The sequence below is a fragment of the Lampris incognitus genome, chromosome 9 (genome assembly GCF_029633865.1).
Source record: "Lampris incognitus isolate fLamInc1 chromosome 9, fLamInc1.hap2, whole genome shotgun sequence".
NCBI lineage: Eukaryota > Metazoa > Chordata > Actinopteri > Lampriformes > Lampridae > Lampris > Lampris incognitus.
In genome coordinates, this window is record NC_079219.1 from 27,677,437 (window position 1) to 27,697,255 (window position 19,819).

Genomic DNA, 19,819 nt, shown 5'->3' on the forward strand with positions numbered 1-19,819 from the left:
CTCTCTCTCTCTCTCTCTCTCTCTCTCTCTCTCTCTCTCTCTCTCTCTCTCTCTCTTTTCTTTTTTTTATATGCATGGGTGTGGGGTGGGGTCGATGGGTTTTGGCCGCCTTGGAAATCAGACTGATATCACCGGGAACCGGGCTAAATGAACACTGATGACGAAAGTAATAATAATAATGATAATAATAATAATAATAATAAGTCTTATATAGCGCTTTTCTGACACTCAAAGTCGCTTTACAAGACAACATTAACATAGCACAGACATACAGGGGTGGATGGGAAGGGAGGCTACGACAGGGAGAAGCGCCAGCCACATACGACGCCAAGGAAAGCACACTAAGAGAGAAGGAAAGGGAAGGCAAGACTTAGATCGAAAACTCAAAAGGCTTTTCAGAGACTTTTTGGACTTTTTTTTTTTTACACGTGTTCTCATTTTCACTGGTCGTTTTCGTCGGTAGAATTGAAACGATAGGGTGCGAACAGCACTCTGACTTTGGCTACCCCTAGTGGCAGAATTGTAATATTACCTTCAACGCTGTTCGAATTAGTTGTTACCACGTCAAATCCCATCGCAGTCTGATCCCGCAGAGGAAATGCTGACGGATCTATTTATGCCTTTGTCAAAGTACAGCAAGTACACATAGTCACCACTGGTAAATAAATAAATAAATAAAATAAAAAAACATTTTAAAAAATGACAAAACAAAAAACCAATAAATTCATAAGGGCATTCACTTTAATTCAGTTTAGAGAGTTCAAGGATGTAATGGTATTTTAAAAAATAGACAGAAGCGATGCGGACACATACAGTGGCTTGCAAAAGTATTCATACCCGTTGAACTTTTCTACATTTTGTCACGTTACGACCACAAACAGAAATATATTTTATTGGAATTTTATGTGAAAGACCAACACAAAGTGGCGCACAATTGTGAAGTGCAAAGAAATTTATACATGATTTAAACATTTTTTTACAAATAAAAAACTGAAAAGTGCGGTGTGCAAAAGTATTTAGCCCCCTTTTCTCTGAGTGCAGCCAATTGCCTTCAGAAGTTGCCTGATGATTGCTGAATGATCGAATGTTGACCTAATGACTAAATAGAGTCAACCTGTGTGTAATCTAATCTCAGTACAAATACAGCTGTTCTGTTACGGCCTCAGAGGTTTGTTAAGAGAATATTGGAGAGCAAACAGCATCATGAAGTCCAAGGAACACACCAGACAGGTCAGGGATAAAGTTGTGGAGAAGTTTAAAGCAGGGTTAGGCTATAAAAAGATTTCCCAAGCTTAGAACATCTCACGGAGCACTGTTCAATCCATCATCTGGTAATGGAAAGAGTATGGCACAACTGCAAACCTACCAAGACACGGCCGTCCACCTAAACTTTCAGGCCGAACAAGGAGAGCACTGATCAGAGATGCAGCCAAGAGGCCCATGATGACTCTTGACGAACTGCAGAGATCCACAGCTCAGGTGGGGGAATCTGTCCACGGGACAACTATTGGTCGTGCACTGCACAAATCTGGCCTTTATGGAAGAGTGGCAAGAAGAAAGCCGTTGTTAAAAGAAAACCATAAGAAGTCCTGTTTGCAGTTTGCCAGAAGCCATGTGGGGGACACAGCAAACATGTGGAAGAAGGTGCTCTGGTCAGATGAGACCAAAATTGAACTTTTTGGCCTAAATGCAAAACGCTATGTGTGGCGAAAAACTAACACTGCACATCACTCTGAACACACCATCCCCACTGTCAAACATGGTGGTGGCAGCATCATGCTCTGGGGGTGCTTCTCTTCAGCAGGGACAGGGAAGATGGTCAGAGTTGATGGGAAGATGGATGGAGCCAAATACAGGGCAATCTTGGAAGAAAACCTGTTGGAGTCTGCAAAAGACTTGAGACTGGGGTGCAGGTTCGCCTTCCAGCAGGACAACGACCTTAAACATAAAGCCAGGGCTACAATGGACTGGTTTAAAACAAAACATATTCATGTGTTAGATTGGCCCAGTCAAAGTCCAGACCTAAATCCAATTGAGAATCTGTGGCAAGATCTGAAAACTGCCGTTCACAAACGCTCTCCATCTAATCTGACAGAGCTTGAGCTGTTTTGCAAAGAAGAATGGGCAAAAATTTCAGTCTCTAGATGTGCAAAGAGAGGTAGAGACATACCCCAAAAGACTTGCAGCTGTAATTGCGGCAAAAGGCGGTTCCACAAAGTATTGACTCAGGGGGGCTGAATACTTTTGCACACCGCACTTTTCAGTTTTTTATTTGTAAAATTTTTTTGAAATCATGTATAGTTTTCTTTGTACTTCACAATTGTGTGCCACTTTGTGTTGGTCTTTCACATAAAATTCCAATAAAATATATTTATGTTTGTGGTCGAAACGTGACAAAATGTGGAAAAGTTCAAGGGGCATGAATACTTTTGCAAGCCACTGTAAATGTCCAAGCATGGCAAGCTGGGAATAGTCCCAATTGTGCAATGTACAAAACGTATTATGTACAACATCCACGCACACACACAAACATTTTTTTTTTTAAAAATCCACAAAGACAGGCAATTTTACTGATAGAAATCAATATTTACATAAAAAAAATAAATATTTATAACCAATAAATAACATCAAATACTATCATGTGATCGATGACATAAAGCTGGATTTGTTCATATACAGCAGACCACTGTATTGTACTGCAGGCAGGGTAAGGTAAGAAACAATGCTGTAAATCACTATGAAGGTTTGCTAGCTCTTATCTATCTACATATATATATATATATATATATATATATATATATATATATATATCCTGTCTTTCAAATTTTGTTTCCAACAAAAACTCACATACAGGGCAAGTTCAGTATATATGCTCGACGTACTAGACAAAAGATATGCCAAGAGACATGTAAAGTTGTTTCTTTCAAAGTAAAGCAGTTACACTTAAGCCACATCTGGTTAAATTGGCTCAAAACTGGTGAATCCTCCCTAATTTGTAGAAGCTCGCAGCACACTCGCACAATTGCATTTTGTCCAACACACAAGATTTTTTTTCCCCCAGCCTGTAAGACATTAGCCGGTGAAGGCAGACAAAGCATGGAAAAACAAGAAAGCATCTGCGGACACCCTGGACAAAACTGCACCGCTCCGTTCCAAAGGGGAACAGTGACGGTAAGATAAAACAACATCTTTCCTAATTCATTGTGGTCCTGGATTCACTGTGAAACTGGTAAGACTTCTCCGATTACATATAATGAGATCAACTGTATATAAAATCACTAATGGCTGCATTTACAGAGGGCGAGGGTTTCAGGTGTTAACCCTCTTTCAGCCTTGTCCCATATAGTTCATCTATATATTAAACCAGCAAAGGAAAGATTAAGTCTCTGACACAAAGCTTTAGAAATCTTAATTTTTCTACCTCTACATAAATCTTATATGAATATGGATATATTATCCTCAAAAATGTTCCTGGTGTAGTAGAGATGAGAGAGCGCTGAGTGGGGCTCTGAGGTGTGTGGTAAGTCCATGTACTGAAGAGTTAAATACAACATCTTCATCTTCACAAATGAATTGATAGTTGCAGGGACATCAGACAAAAAACATGTAAACTCATGTAAACATGTCTCTCGCTCCCCTTGGTTCTCTGATACTGTCTCTCTTAACATTTATAGTAGCATTAACAAATGTGTTGAAATAAGGATAATCCCCCCCCCCCAAAAAAAACAAAAAACCAATGATACATTATCATAGGTAATATGTCATACATGTGGTATATGTAAAAGGTGGACGAAACTAACAGTTAAGAAAAAACTGGATCCAAAATCCAAAAAAAATTGTTACATGTGTAAGCATGTGTGTGTCTGTATGTGTGTTTATGTGTGCATGCATGCCTTTGTGTGTATGCATGCCTGTGTGTGTGTGTGCGTGCATGCATGTGTGTATGCATGTCTGTGTGTGTGTCTGTGTGTGTATGCATGTCTGTGTGTGTGTGTGTGTGTGTGTGCATGCATGCCTGTGTGTGTGTGTGTGTGTGTGTGCATGCATGCCTGTGTGTGTGTGTGTGTGTGTGTGTGTGTGCGTGTGTGTGTGCGTGTGTGTGTGCATGTATGCATGTGTGTATTTAAATTCTTGAATGCCTTGGCCGCATTCAGTTTAGCTGTCCCAGCAAGTCACACTGACTGGCTTTTAGTTTGTATATTCCTTTTCAGGCTCAGCTCTAAGTTTGTTAAAATCATTGGTGCCTTTTGACCCGAATCTGCAGGGTGACATAACACAGAGAAATAATTCAAAGTTATATCCCAGACCAGAAACTACTCTATTTTGGGTTATTTGCGATAAGGTTCACCTTAAACATGATCTTCGGCACCTCTCAGGTGCTTTCTGATTACAGTCTCCATCTTATATCTATAACAAAACAAATAATGGCTCATTGAAACACATTACGACCCAACACATCCATCCGTCCATCCATCCATCCTTACATACATACAAACATATATCCTATTTTTTTTTCAAATTTGCTCTTCGTTTTTTTTGTACTTTCAACCTGGAATCCAACCCATACCTCCTCTCCTCCCTTCCCCCTGTTTTCTAATCTCTTTTTGCTCTTCCTTTCCTCTTCCTCCTTCCTGAGTTTTCTGGGGCCTTCTCCTCGGCCTTGCTTCCCATCACCACTGACCCGTTGGCGGCCTTGCTGAGCCCATTGAGGGCCCCGTTAGAGAAGGTCTTGCCCGGCTTGGAGGAGGAGGTGTCACGTCGGGGCTGCTGGCGGCGGTAGGTCTGATAGTAGAAGTTACCGAAGAGGACGATGAAGGTGATGGCGTAGCAGATGAGGGAGTAGTGCATCCAGTGGGGGAAGTCACAGTTCACGTAGAGGGACAGGGCTGTGTGGCCGATGGTGATGTGGAACTGGATCTGTGATGCACAGAGGGAGAGAGAACAGGTTGAATGAATTGACTAGCCTCAAGTATCAGCACTGATTCAGGCAACAGGACATTGTTTCATTGAATCGAATGGGAATCAGTCCCCTCCAGAGGCCGGTCATGCCTTACCATCTGGATGATGGTCAGATACTTCTTCCACCATAAGTACTTCTGGATCTTAGGTCCACAAGAGGCCAGGCCATAATACAGGTACATCAAGACATGGATAGCTGCGTTCATGTGGGCACCGAAGAATGCTGCAGGAAGAAAGCAACCCAGTAGATTTAAGTCTCTCCTGCATGCTAAGTGTTGCACGTTCCTACACTTTTTTACATGTTTAGTAAATTCAACAAAAGACACACTTAATGGAACAGACGGTAATGGGACAGATGTTTACAACACACAGGAGGCAAACAGTAAAGATTCAACTTTCTATAGTGAAAACATAATAAAGGTTAACAGTACTCATTAACAGGTATGATGCTCTCAAAAGCAATGATGTCCTGACCACCAACATTACTTTTTAGAAGAAATCGTATAGTGATAGCTTTTGAAGGAAAAAGAAAAGTCAGCTTTGCCTACTTTTTATTGAACTTGAAACCATTTTTATGTTTTCTTTACATACTGCCTTTTCTATTGTGTGTGTGTGTGTGTGTGTGTGTGTGTGTGTGTGTGTGTGTGTGTGTGTGTAATTTCTAGTATCCCTCTATGAAGCACTTCGCAACCTCGGTTCAGAAAGTTCACAAGTAAATAAAGCTCTACATACTTAATTACTTTTGAACCTATAATGATGTAGGACAAATTACTTTTTACAAAACAAAACAAAACAAAATAAAACACAAATACTCAAAGAATGACACTCACATTGTCCTCCAGCCACCCATTTGATGCCGATCCACCAGAGGGTGAACATGGTGCAGTGATGGTAGACATGTAGGAAGCTGACCTGATTGAATTTCTTCCTCAGGATGAAAAATACCGTGTCCAGGTACTCTATGCCCTTGGAGATGAAATACCACCACAGAGCACCTGCTACCTGTCTCAGAGCAGACATGCAGAGTGGGTGGAGAGAGAGAGAGAGAGAGAGAGAGAGAGAGAGAGAGAGAGAGAGAGAGAGAGAGAGAGAGAGAGAGAGAGAGAGAGAGAGAGAGAGAGAGAGAGAGAGAAAGGAGGGGGAGAGAGAGAGAGTGGGTGACAGGAGAGAGAGAGAGAGAGAGTGGAAGTAGGTGGCAAGGAGGAGGGATGGATGGGTAAAGGTGTGGAGAGAAGTACAAAAGACATGGAAGCATGCAGACACAGATGGACAGACAAACAAGTAGTTAAGCCAAGAAAAGGAGAAAAATACATATCAGAATATTATTTCATCATCAATCTGAAAACTTTCATCATCAAAAGTTGCATGTGAACGTAATTAAGTGCACTATTCTAGTCTAATCTAATATAGTCTAGTCCAGTCTAGTCTAGTCTGTTCGTGACATCTTGACCTTAGGATCACTCTAAATGACTTGTGGTTTCTGTGTCTGGTGTGACTGCATCATGGAGCGATAGGAAGGAAGGCAGGTGAAACTCAACACCCTCTCTCTTGCAACCTGGCCCTGCTCTGACAACAGGTCCCAGGTTTAAATAAATACAGGCTGATCATGTTTCTTAAACCTAAGACGATACATTTTCCTTGGACAATTAGGCAAAATTGTCATTAAATTGTCTAGGACAAGAACTTAAGTAACGTAGAGACCTTTTTTTTTTCACCATTAAGAGGCAAAATCGGATCCAGATTGACAATTATTGAGAATTTCATCCAACTGATTTGCAAGATGTCTTAAGAGGTATTCCATTTCATCTTCATCATTTTTAAAGAAGACAGAGCAGGTGAACAGCGGACTGTCGTACAAACACTACATTTCTTTAGCTGGCTAATTTCAAGCCGTCATGGTAATTCTTTCGTCAATGTGTGCGATGTGTGTGTGTGTGTGTGTGTGTGTGTGTGTGTGTGTGTAGCCTTGCCCCCATCTACAACCTCCTCTTATTCATCCCACCTCCAAACACTCACCCTGACTTCATTGGGGTCATCCGAATAGTCGACCGGTTGGCAAATGTAACTGTAGCCTGCTGCCCTGGCAGCCATAAATAGCTGAAAAAAGAGCACATTTCTAATGGTATGCTTGGTCTAAATAGAGATAAGTGCCACAGTATAAGAGAAACAGACAGAAAGATGAGTACAGGGGGAAAAAAGGTGCACTATATCAGGGAGCCTGACAGGAAGATATGGGTATAGATAGCAATTCATTTGAGGGTCGTTACAGAGTCACAGCCTTGTTTTATGCTGTTTTCGAGTTATCACCATCTTTTTCACTGTTCCATTTGGGCAAGGGCATATTAGATCTTCTGTAATGAATCTGAATTGATTGCCAGAGGGCTGTAACTGTGGGGACAGAAATTTGGCTTCAGCGCTAATCTGCGTCTGCCTCTGTGACCTACCTCTTTGCAGATGAAGAAGTTGAGGAAGACCATGCTGAAGTTGTAGATGATGAGGGTTTTGCGGAGCTGGAAGGGCTCTCTGTTCTTCATGTATTTAGGCCCCAGCCAGAGAAATAGCAGGTAGGAGGTGCTGATTGCCAAAGTGGGCAGAGGGTTGTCCATAAGAGGCCATTTCTCCACCCGTTTGTCTGTCGGGCAGATGTTTTCGTAACGTTTTATAAATAGCCCCGGAGTTCATCTGTGCCGACATGGTGTAGGTACAATGAGTGTGGGTATAGAAGGGGGCGGTAATGAGACACCAGGTTGTGCGGATGACAGTGCTGCAGATGTCATGTGCTGAATTCAATGAAACATATGTGATGGGAGGGTCAGTTAAATAACCCCATTGACATGCCCATTCTCTCCAGATCACCTCTTTAGTCTGACTTCTGCCACGGGTTTCTCCCCCCCCCCCTTTTCTCCTAATTGTACTTGGCCAATTACCCCTCTGCCAATCCAGGTAGGGCTGTAGAGCAGACTACCACATGCCTCCTCCGATACATGTGGGGTCAGTTCTTTTCACCTGCCAGTGAGGAGTTTCGCCAGAGGGAAATAGCACGTGGGAGGCTCACGCTATTCCCCCCAATTCCCCCTCCCCCCTGACAGGCGCCCCGACCGACCAGAGGAGGCGCTAGTGCAGCGACCAGGACACATACCCACATCCGGCTTCCCACCCGCAGACACGGCCAATTGTCTCTGTAGGGACGCCCGACCAAGCCGGAGGTAACATGGGGATTTGAACCGGCAATCCCCATGTTGGTAGGTAAAGGAATAGACCGCCACGCCACCCGGATGCCCTCTGCTCAGGATTTCTTTGTAGACATGCTCAGCTTCACTTTAACGCTAAATATATAGATTCATCAATACCCTGGGATTGTCAAATATGGTGCTTGAGGTAATTCTCAAAAGAAGGAAAACACATACAGAAGGTGGACAAAATATTTGGTCTCTCTGTTCTCTTCATGATATTAGACCTACCACAGATATAGACAAGGGGCTAGAGAAGGATTGCTAAGCCTTGAGGCTCGGCCTGTGTTAATCTATTAATGCCCTCCCCCAAACACATATGAAGATTAAACTATAGAAAAATGTTGACCCCCACTCCCTCACAAAATTAGAGCTTAACCACCCTCAGCTGTTATACCAAACAAAACACACAATAGGAATTTTGGTATGTTTTCCTGTTGAGATGCTGATGAGGAAAACATACCCGTAAATGTATGATGTTATTCACAACCAACTACTATACACACACACACACACACACACACACACACACACACACACACACACACACACGTGTACTCACATGAAGGAACGTTTTTGAATGTACCCACCCATTTGCCCTCTCTGAATCAGACCTCTCTCTCTCTCTCTTCTCACTCTTGCTCTCTCTCTCCTGTCATCCTCTCTCTCTCTCTCTCTCTCTCTCTCTCTCTCTCTCTCTCTCTCTCTCTCTCTCTCTCTCTCTCTCTCACACACACACAAGATCATCACCTGCAATAGTGAGGCTCCATTTATAGAACTCTATGGTGTCATTTATTAGATGAGTAACAATCTCCATGGCTGTGGTCAGCGTCCTGAAACCAGACAAAGTCAGACAGAGAGGTCTGTAAATGGTCTTCACCCTTAAATCTAGTCTATTAGCCAAGCAAAGATGCAGTCAGCATGGTGTCATTGACTCCCAAGACATCAGTCATCAACATTCGTATTCTATTAGTGAGATTAATCTACTGCAAGAAGAACAAAGTAATTACACTATTTAGTCGTTGAAAGTTATTTAATTTGTGAAAACTGGTTTAAAAACTGCCACAGGTAGCCTGGGAGAGAAGAAAAAAGCCGGTGAGACAAAAATACTACAGAAGCCCGGTATTAGGTCTATACTATGGCGGCACATAGGGAGGTTTATAGTCTGATAGATGATTTAGTATGCTTCATGGGGCCATAATGGATGGGCTATAGGCTAAACACAGGCCTTATTCCGCACAAAAGCTGGGAGGACTGGGCATGACAGCCAATGTGTCAGCAGGTTTTTTGGCTCGTGCAGGGACCACCATCTGACGTAGTGTTACATGCTATTGGGGGATCTTGCTTTTGTGGCACCCTCAACTGTCTGTGGCGTGGCATAAGCCGAGCACGTATGTGTTGACCGGATTATCACAATGCATCGTGAGCCACAGAATGTGATTTTAATGATCCTAAACGATGACACCCCCTCCTTTTCTCTCTCAGCCTGCATCTGCAGCATCTGCTAAAGCCTGCCGCGCGTTTCCCACCTAATCTGGGAGGAAACCGTTTCTTCCCATTTGATTTTAATTCTGGTACGATTATCAAAGCGATTGTTTAAAAGCACACACAACACACACACACACACACACACACACACACACACACACACACACACACACACACACACACACACACACACGCACACACACACACACACACTACTTTTGATTATTAAACAGAATATCATCAATCTGAACGGCCAGTCTGCATTATGCGGTATTCGTCCCGGCCTTCAGGCGGGCTCATAGGAGCAGCCCTATCGTGTCTACATAACGTTTCAGACCTCTAAGCCATTTCTGTGAGCCGCAAAAAAAATTAAAATAAAATAAACGCCACTGAAGGTTTGCAAACGGATCAAACTCCGTGAAATAGGAAAAAGAAATAGATCGGATTTGGTTCACATGCGTTCTGCTCTATGTAAATGAGGATGCTTGTTGCCTTACCGTGTCGGCGGGTAAAAATCGCTCTATAATGACATTCAGTGCAAGGTCATGAAGCGGGCGCTGTTCCGCTGTGTAGTCGGCAGAGCCCCGTCAGAAAAACGGACTAGGATTTCCTTGGCGAGTGTGGACTAGACGAGACGTAGACGGCGATAGCATGGACGTCTTGTTATTGTGGGACCTCGTTACTGCGCCGCCTGCTTCGACGGACTGGACTCTAGTGCCACTTGACGGAGCTGATGGAGGGGGGGGGGGGGAGATGCTACGCGCATGCGCACATCTGAAGACGGATGCAGCAACCGCAGCTACTACGCTGTGTTGCCGGTTTATTCTGCGAGCTTTGTTGCACTCAATGCACACACATTATTATTATAGACCGGGGCTGACGGCACGCAGTTTTTGCGCAGTCGTCACCGCAAACTGGATATGCGGGGGGGAGCGGAAAGGCCCAATGGATTCACTTTGTTGAATTGTCGAGACGTCCCATCACGGGCCTCTTTCTCTGATCGCCGAAGCGGTTTCCTCAAATGAAAAAAAAAATGGCCCGGTGAAACGTCGTTTTGGATGGAGCAGGTGTTTTCGCCCAAGACTGTGAAATTGTCGCATAGAAAATGAAAATCTGGAGCACGGAGCACGTTTTCAGGTCGGTCGCAAGGAGTATTGCAGTGTTTGATATTGATAGAGGCCTACAAAACTCAGGCAAGTGCAAATGAATAGAAGAAGGCCTACGCATGTGGAGGTTTGGACATTCAACTTCCTTATCTCGCCTCCCATCAAACCGTAGCCTACAGGCCCACGGTCCTTCCACCTGCAGTTTGATGTACATAGACACACAATAGGCTGTCATATAGGCCTCAGCTGTTATGTAATGATTTGGCCTGAACATGCACTGATGCTTGGACAACCAACTGTTGTCTTTGCACCTGCAACCAGTTTTCATCCAGTGTTACATTTCAATTGGTACTATTCATTTATTCACATGTAGTTTTGGTGAAAGTTAAACTGAAGTGCCTTGCAAAAGTATTCAACCCCCTTGATAGTCATCACTAATTTCTGGATTATAAAATATACTCACACATCTGTTCCTGAACAATGTTATTTTTGTGAATCCATAAGCTCTAACAGCATGTTCCCAAAGCCAAGATAAGCTGTTTCACTGACTTTTTATTGATAAATTAAAAACTAAAGTATAGTGCTTGCATAAGTATTCAACCCCTTGTGCTCTGAAAGCTCCAAGTTTACACAAATGAAAAATTATTCCTAAAACAAACTCAGGTAAATTGGACATAATTAGTGTGCATCGTAAGATATTAAAGTAACAGTCTCGTTTATGGGTATGAAAAACACTCTGTGCAAATGTCATTAGCTGGGATGAACTCCATCAGAAAATGAAGACAAAGGAGCATAATACTGAGGTAAGAGACAAAGTGATGAAAATGCAGAAGGCGGGAAAGGGATACAAAACAGTATCCAAGTGTTTGAATGTCCCACAGAACACAGTTGGATCCATTGTCAGAACGTGGAAGCTGTATCACACCATCCAGACGCTTTGTAGGACAGGCCATCCCTCAAAGCTAAGTGTCCAAGCAAGACTTGGGCTGGTGAGGAAAGCCACATATGATCCTGCAATCACTTTGAAGGAGCTCCATCAGTGGCTGAAACTGGAATAAATGTGCATGAGTCAACCATATCACAGGCTCTCCATAAATCTGGCCTGTATGGGAGGGTGGCAAGAAAGAAGCTGTCGCTCAAAACTATGCATATAAAAGCACGCTTGGAGTTTGCTACCAAGCATGAGAGAGACCCAGTTAGGATGTGGGTAAAGGTTTGTGGTCAGATGAGATGAAAGTTGAGGTTTTTGGCCAAAACTCAAAGCATTGTGTGTGGCGCAAACCTAACACCGCATGCCCTAAAAAGCATCCTTCAGTGAAGCATGGCGGTGACAGCATAATGCTATGGGTTGCTTTTCATCTGCAGGCACTTGGAATCTTGTTCAAATTAAGGGGAAAATGGATGGAGTTAAATACAGGGAAATATTGGAAGAAAACCTGTTGCAGTCTGCCATAATACTGAAGCGTGGGAGAAGGTTCACCTTCCAGCAGGACAATGATCCTAAGCACGAGGCTAAAGCAACAATGGCATGGCTCAGCAACAAAAAGGTGAATGTTTTGGAGTGGCCAAGTCAACGTCCGGACCTCAACCCCATTGAAAATATGTGGCACAGACTGAAAATTGCAGGCTAGACCAGAGGCGCCATCCCACCAACCTGCAAGATCTGTACAAATTCTGCCGAGAACAATGGGCAAAAATTACTATAAATGTGCAAAGCTTGTATATACTTACCCCAAGAGAATCATGACTGTTATTGCAGCAAAAGGGTACTCTACAAAGTATTGATATGTGGGGGTTGAATACTTATGCAAGCGCTATATTTTAGCTTTTGATTTATTTTTAAAAAAGTCAGCGAAACATATTTTGGCTTCGGAAACATGCTGTTACTGTCATGCCAGGGGCAGGAATTGAGGACCCAAATGCATGACTCAGAGAGACTGGGCTCGAACAATGTTTTAATAAAACAAACGAACTTACAAAACAGGAACGTAGATTCAGGCAGCAAGGGAGACTCGAGATGAGAGGTGAAGCATCTGGCTACCAAAAGTCAATATGTATGTGTGTGTGTCTGTGATGATCCAACAAAGCGCCAGGGCAGCAAGGGGGAATATATAACATTGGGGAGCCAATCAGGGAGATTGGGCACAAGTGAGCAGAAACACCAATCAGGGGATGGTGAGTAAAGCAGGGGCAATCAGGTGAATGGGGCAATCAGGGTTTCTTCAGGTAAATGGGGCGCAGGTGAGCAGACACACCAATCGGGATGGGGAACAGGTGAGCCCTGATGGCCCAGACCACGCAACCATGGCAGAACCCTCCCCATCAAAGGATGGATTCCAGGCGTCCCAAACGAACAGACCAGGAGCACCAAGCAGGGTGGGCAGGAGGGGTCTGGGGGAAGGTGACCAGGATGCAGGACTGAAGGTCAGAGCAGCTCCGGCAGACAGGCAAGTGGATGACCTGGAGGCTGGCGACGTGAACGGGTCAGCCACTCTGGAGGCCAGCAGCGCAGATAGGACCTCCGCTCTAGATGCCAGCAACGCAGACAGGACCACCGCTTGGGAGGCCGGCGATGCAGACAGGACAGAGGCGAGACACCCGCTCGGGGCACAGGCATCGGGAAGTCCGCTCGGGGCACAGGCATCGGGAAGTCGGCTCAGGGCACAGGCATCAGAGGCGACGTGACCGCTCGGGATACAGGCAACAGAGTCGGCTGGACCGCTCGGGGTACAGGCATGAGAAGTGGCTGGACCACTCGGGGAACAGACTGGTCGTCGGCAGAGGCAACTGGCAGCTCAGGGACAGACTGGATGTCGGCAAAGGTGGCCGACGGCTTGGGAACAGTCTGGGCATCCTAAAGATGGCTGGTCGAGCACTCTGGAATGGGAAGGGTCTCCGTAGCGTGGTGCTGGGCAGGTGACACTCTGGAACACTGGGCAGCTGACACTCCGGGACACTAGGCAGCTGACATTCTGGGATGCTGGGCAGCTGAGGGTCGGGGGTGCTAGGCAGCTGAGATTCGGGGGCTCTGGGCAGCATAGAGGCTGAGGAAACATGGGAGGCCAAGATGCCAGGTTTGGGAGGATCATGAACCAGATCGCTTAAGTACCACCACCTGAAAAATCTGTTTCCTGGGCAAACTCAGGGTCCCTCTTCCAGATGGCTGTGAGGAGTTTAAGGAAGGCTGGCACCTGGTTCATGAAGGTGTTCCTCGACACACTGGGTGAGAAGCGGTCGCTATGGTCACAGCCAGCGAGGCGATTTGGACCAGGAGCTGCTGCAATTGACCAGTAAGTGCACTCACTTGGTTAGTCAGTGAGGTCTGAAGCTCCGCATGATGGGCATGGATCTCCCGGAGGCCGTGACAGATGGAGCTCAGCAAGATGGGCGCCTTACCTCATGCTGAGTAAGGCGCCCATCGTGAGAGCGAAGAGCAGCTTCTAGTGTGGTAGAGTCAGCTGGGTCCATAGTATGGTCGGATAGTACTGTCAAGCTGGGGGCAGGAATTGAGGACTCAAATGCACGACGCAGAGACAAACTGAGCTAGAACGATGTTTTAATAAAACAAAGAAACTTACAAAACAGGAATGTAGATTCAGGCAGCAAGGGAGACTCGAGATGAGAGGTGAAGCATCCAGCTAGCTACCAAAAGTCAATATGTATGTGTGTCTGTGACGATCCGACAAAGCACCAGGGCAACCAGGGGGAATATATAACACTGGGGAGCCAATCAGGGAGATTGGGCACAGGTGAGCAGAAACACCAATCAGGGGTTTGAGAACAGGTGAATAAAGCAGGGGCAATCAGGTGAATGGGGCAATCAGGGTTACTTCAAGTAAATGGGATGCAGGTGAGCAGAAACACCGATCAGGGGATGGGGATCAGGTGAGTCCCGATGGCCCAGACCACACAACCATGACAGTTACAGCTTATGGGTTCACAAAAATAATATTGTTCAGGAACAGATGTGTGGGTATATTTTATAATCCAGAAATTAGTGATGACTGTCAAGAGGCAAGGCACTATAGTTAATACAAATGTAAACACATATTGAGCTGAGATTGCATGAATGAATATTGATATATTGTTGGTATAGGAATGTTTACATTGGAAGTACACAGCCCTCATTACATGGCATAGAAATCTGAAACGTCTCCCACCAGGCCACGGACCGGCACCGGGCCGCAAGGAAACAATATGATATACAATATTCAAATAAAAGCCCGGTCCAGCCATATATGAATTTTAATATTGAGTTCTAGAGGGCTTTTAATTTGAAACGGATACTTGAAGTGTGTAAAATAATGTAATTTTATCACTCATTCACGTGGCATTGGGCAGACCAATGGTAACTTAACTTCATAAACTCAGAGACAACTCACTACTAGCAGCTAGTTAGCCACCATAACTACCGGCTTCCTTCAATAGGAAATACGACTAAAATACGGCTTTATTGCGACCGGTGACTCGTATTCTCCGAGCCCCCTATGTGTGATATGTGGAGACAAACTGTCTAATGAGGCAACGAAACCCTCAAAACTGCTTCGGTACCTTGAGTCCAAGCACTCCAAGCTCTGGCCTTAACGGCAAACCTGTGACTTCTCTGAGCGAAAACAACGCGAGCAGGCGGGACAGAAGCCCGTGCTGAGAGCCACCACCACTACAAATGCTGCTGCTGTGAGAGCATCGTACTTAGTGGCTAGTCGTGTTGGATTTGCTAAGGCTAAGAAGCCTTTCACTATCGGCGCAGAATTGGTTGTGCCTGCTGCCAAGGACACGTGCCGTGAACTGTTGGGGGAAGCTGCAGCTAACAAGGTGGCAAAGGTTTCCTCTTTCAGCTACCACAGTTTCGAGGAGAATTGATGAAATGGCGGACGGCATAGAATGTATGTCCTCCGCTATTTCATCAATGAGTTGCAATGTTATAGGTATGTTATGTTAATGCGAAGAAAATATGCGCTGTGTGTTTAATATCCAAACGTTACTTTAAATGTTATGATACTGTAGCGAATTCGGAGGGCATCCTAGGAGACCGCCGCCACAGCCGGGACGCGAACCCGTGTCTCCCACTCCGCGAGCGGCGACGTTATCCAGGCGACTAAAGGGACTACCCAGACCGCGTGGGGACCCCTGTAGATGGACGTCAAACAGCTAAACTTAATTAATTAATTCATTCATTCATTAACTTAATTTAAGGGTTAAAAAAATTGTGCAAAAAAATTGTGCAAATTTTTTTATTTTTGATCAAAATCAAAAAATCAAAAGACAGTTAAAATGTTTACTTGGTTGTTGATATTATATGACACTCATTTTCAATAACTGCTGTGATAAATAAAAAATTATCAATGTTAGTGGTAATGCTTATGCTGTTGCAAATATGTTTATTTACTGAGTCGTCCACATAGAAGTGTCATAGTCTCTGTTGAAAAGATATAGTTTGATTGATGTTTTTAATCTCCTGGTTGGTTTCAGCAGCGTGTTCACCTAACTTTTTTCATTGGATTGTCTGCAGTTACCCGTGGGAGACGGTGATTAAGGCGGCAATGAGGAAGTACCCCAACCCCATGAACCCCAACGTGGTGGGGGTGGACGTGCTGGACCGTGGCCTGGACACCGAGGGACGCCTGCACAGCCACCGGCTCCTCAGTACAGAGTGGGGTTTACCAGGCATCGTGCGAGCGGTCAGTCATAGACATATACATCAGAAAGTACCTATAGCTACATGTATTTGCACACAGCCACTTGTGTGCAAATCCATATGTCAGTTGTATAGTGTGTACATGTATGTCACATGCATGCAGATATATTCACGTGTACACCTAATTGCATACACCATGTCGAATAGGATTTTTGTTCAAGGCATCACTGTTTCAGCATAATGTGAAACACACACACACACACACACACACACACACACACACACAATACTGTACACACATGTATAAATGCCTACATGCCCAAACTTGTGTACACAACAATATACAAAAATAGTGTTTACTTCCCTGTTTAGAAGAAGATTTTGTGTTTCTATTGTAGATCCTCGGCACCAGCCAGACGAGGACTTATGTAAAGGAGCATTCCATAGTCGACCCCGAGGAGAAGAAGATGGAGCTGTGCTCATCGAATGTAGGTGAACATCCACCGCATTGTCCATCATTACTTAGAATGGAATCAGTCGCAGCAAGGAGGATATCCGAGTGTTACAGCATGAGCACTGACACTGACATTTAAACCCAACACCCCAAAGCTGAATTCAGTTACATGTGACTGAGTCATTGCACTGCAAGCTTGTTTTTTATGTGCTTATATTTTAACCATCCTTAACAGGCTATGTATTAGGTAAATTTGACTTAAGAACCAGTAACTCTTTTCACATTTTCCAATTTGGCAGATGATTTTATCCAAAGATACCTACAAAAGACTGAGCAGTTAACTAAAGTTACACGTCTCCTAAGAGGAAAAGTTAACAGTGAAACATATTATGGTGGGTTATTCATGTTACTGGTTATGGATAAATGGTATTTGCCGTCTTTGCTTCACAGTTTTTTCCGTATGTGTCTAAACAGGGAAATTTACATTTTTTAATCTTCTAGATTACTTTAACCAATCTGGTGTCTGTTGATGAAAGGCTTGTTTACCAACCGCACCCTGACAACCCTGAGATGTAAGTATGCTGTAAGACTTATTTCATGGTTTAGCATCTCAGTTATCATACATATAAGCACATTCTCCAAACAAGTAAAACACAGATTTGATTCCAACTAGGGTCTTACATAGCCATGCAAGTGTCTGGCCAGCTCATGATGAAGGACAGTGGTTTATATTTAATTACCTTCATAAGCCGGAGTCTCACAGTTACAGCCTTATCATATTTACTCATGCAAACCTCTGTACCATTGCTTTCTACCTGTTCTCGCTCTCTCTCTGTCTGTCTGTAATTGTGTCTCAACTTCCCCCTTTCCCTCCCTTTCTCTCTTTTTGTCTTTCTGTCTCTGTCCCTCCCTCCCCCTGCAGCACCATCCTGACCCAGGAGGCCATAATCACAGTGAAGGGAGTTAGTTTAAGCAGTTACCTTGAGGGAATGATGGCCAGAAGGATGTCTGCCAATGCCAGGAAGGTAACATACACACACCGAGATCAAAATCTGCAGTGAATTTATACACTCCACTCATCTTTTACTGTCTGAAACAACATGATGACGATGATGATAGAAATTGACATGCATGCCTTTCGCCCTTGATGAACTGTTTACATTAACATGAAAATACTGAAACCTGTCTGAAAGTTTACATTACCTGGGTCTGATTTCTGTCCTCCTAGTCATGAACTCAGTGCTGTTCTCGTTAGATAACCTCTATTGAACGGGGTGTATAGCCATCTGCTGTGTCTCCCTCTCCACTCCTCTGTTCTTCTGTGTGGATCTGTAGGGCTGGGATGCTATTGAATGGATCATACAGAATTCTGAAAGAGAAAACGTTCCACTCTGTGACGTATATTAACTCTGGTAACTTTCCTTTTCTCAGCTGTCTCTTTTTTGCAACTTTGCCCCTCAATCTTAGCAGATTGTTGCAAGCATGCCGCTTTTTTTTCCTTCTTAAAACATAGCAGCTCAAAATTGTTAACGTGCAATTGCACATTTGCATAGAGGACTTGTGATGCCTTATATTCTAACACTTCCTTGTTCTGCATATGCAGGGCCGCGACTTCAGAGACAGCTATTTTCTACACTTGACAAACAACTGTGGATTCAATGCAAGTGAGAATCCTGTTTGGTTGGTACTCACCCCAGAGGAGGTGATGTGGCTATTTCACTCCACATCACCTTTCCTTTCTCACACCCATCTGGGATCCACTAGGACTTTATTCAAACATCTGCAGAATAGCCACAACTCAAAGCGGATGAGTCATTACTATGGAGTATGAGGATCTGAGCATCGGTGTAGTTTTGCATATTTAACCGGGAGCTGCTTCTGAGGATTTGGGGACCTACGGTGACCCATTGTGGCTCTGATAGATTGCTATCTTCCTAACCTCTTCATTAACAAATGCTGAAATTCAAGCCAGGAGGTGGAGAACTTGGACTGGCTACAGGCTAGCAAGATGGTTAAATTGTTTTTGATATCATAATGATTAATACTACTAGTACTATTACTAGTTGTTATTTGAGTCAAATATGCAAGCCTACAATTCATAAGAGGTTTAATGAATGTCCTGAACCTACCAGACTTTTGTTGATGATCCACTAGACTCCTTTGACCATTACTACCCCACATGTTGGTGGTCTGAACTAATACCATTATTCTGAATGATGGTTTGAATCCAGTATGTTAAAAGGTTCCTTATTAAACGTGAGCATATCTTAAAAAAAAATGTCTTCATGTTGCGGAAGGATGGGATGTGTAGATAGTACACCTTTGTACTGTACTTTCAGTGTAGTGCCACACTGAAAATACACAGCATAGCAACACTTTTGTAATACTCACTACTTGAAAGTGACTGCATTCTTCTATACACTGTCTCTACTGGCGACACCCAAAAAGTGTCTGTCAAAGTTAGAATCAAGACATTGTAAATGGTGCTCATAATGTATTTCAACATTTGATGAGAGTAGGCAGATGATTTGTTTTGCACGACAATAATTCAACGAAAGCAGTGTAAGGGCAAGTAAGTGCACTGTAATACACAACATTTTGATGGCACAGAGAAATAAACATGCAGTGTCCAGTAAAAACACAGATAGCTACTGTAGCTTCTAACATGTGGAGTCATCTTTAGGATGGGGTGTCCTCTCAGTGTACTGCCTTGTTTCTGGTGTCATAGCAATATCACATGGGCAACTTTTTAGATATGGGTGATGGGTGTTTTTGCTTTTAAATTACATAGCAATTTCCAACTTGGCTAACACTGACGCACATTACACATGGGACTTTGGGGAAGCAAAAATAGGAAAAATTATTATGGATGTAAATGTGTCAAATTGCCCATTTGAATGGCTTTACATGTTGCCTGTGTGTCATGGCCTTTACATTGTTACCA

At 43.9% G+C, this 19,819-nt stretch overlaps 2 protein-coding genes across 2 annotated transcripts; one reads left to right on the forward strand and one right to left on the reverse strand.

Moving 5' to 3' along the window:
* Positions 1-4,593: 4,593 nt before the first annotated feature.
* Positions 4,594-10,314, reverse strand: elovl4a (ELOVL fatty acid elongase 4a). Its single transcript, XM_056285596.1, has 7 exons — positions 10,175-10,314; positions 8,940-9,022; positions 7,404-7,591; positions 6,976-7,056; positions 5,790-5,961; positions 5,055-5,182; positions 4,594-4,917 (listed from the first exon to the last, which is right to left on the reverse strand). The coding sequence occupies exons 2-7, from the start codon at positions 9,004-9,006 to the stop codon at positions 4,594-4,596; spliced, it is 960 nt and encodes a 319-aa protein (XP_056141571.1). The 5' UTR covers positions 9,007-9,022; positions 10,175-10,314.
* A 379-nt stretch (positions 10,315-10,693) lies between these two features.
* prelid3a (PRELI domain containing 3A) lies at positions 10,694-18,282 on the forward strand. Its single transcript, XM_056286799.1, has 6 exons — positions 10,694-10,814; positions 16,296-16,464; positions 16,820-16,909; positions 17,377-17,447; positions 17,798-17,900; positions 18,211-18,282. Exons 1-6 carry the CDS (start codon positions 10,783-10,785, stop codon positions 18,280-18,282), a joined length of 537 nt encoding a protein of 178 aa, XP_056142774.1. The 5' UTR covers positions 10,694-10,782.
* The last annotated feature ends 1,537 nt before the right edge of the window (positions 18,283-19,819 follow it).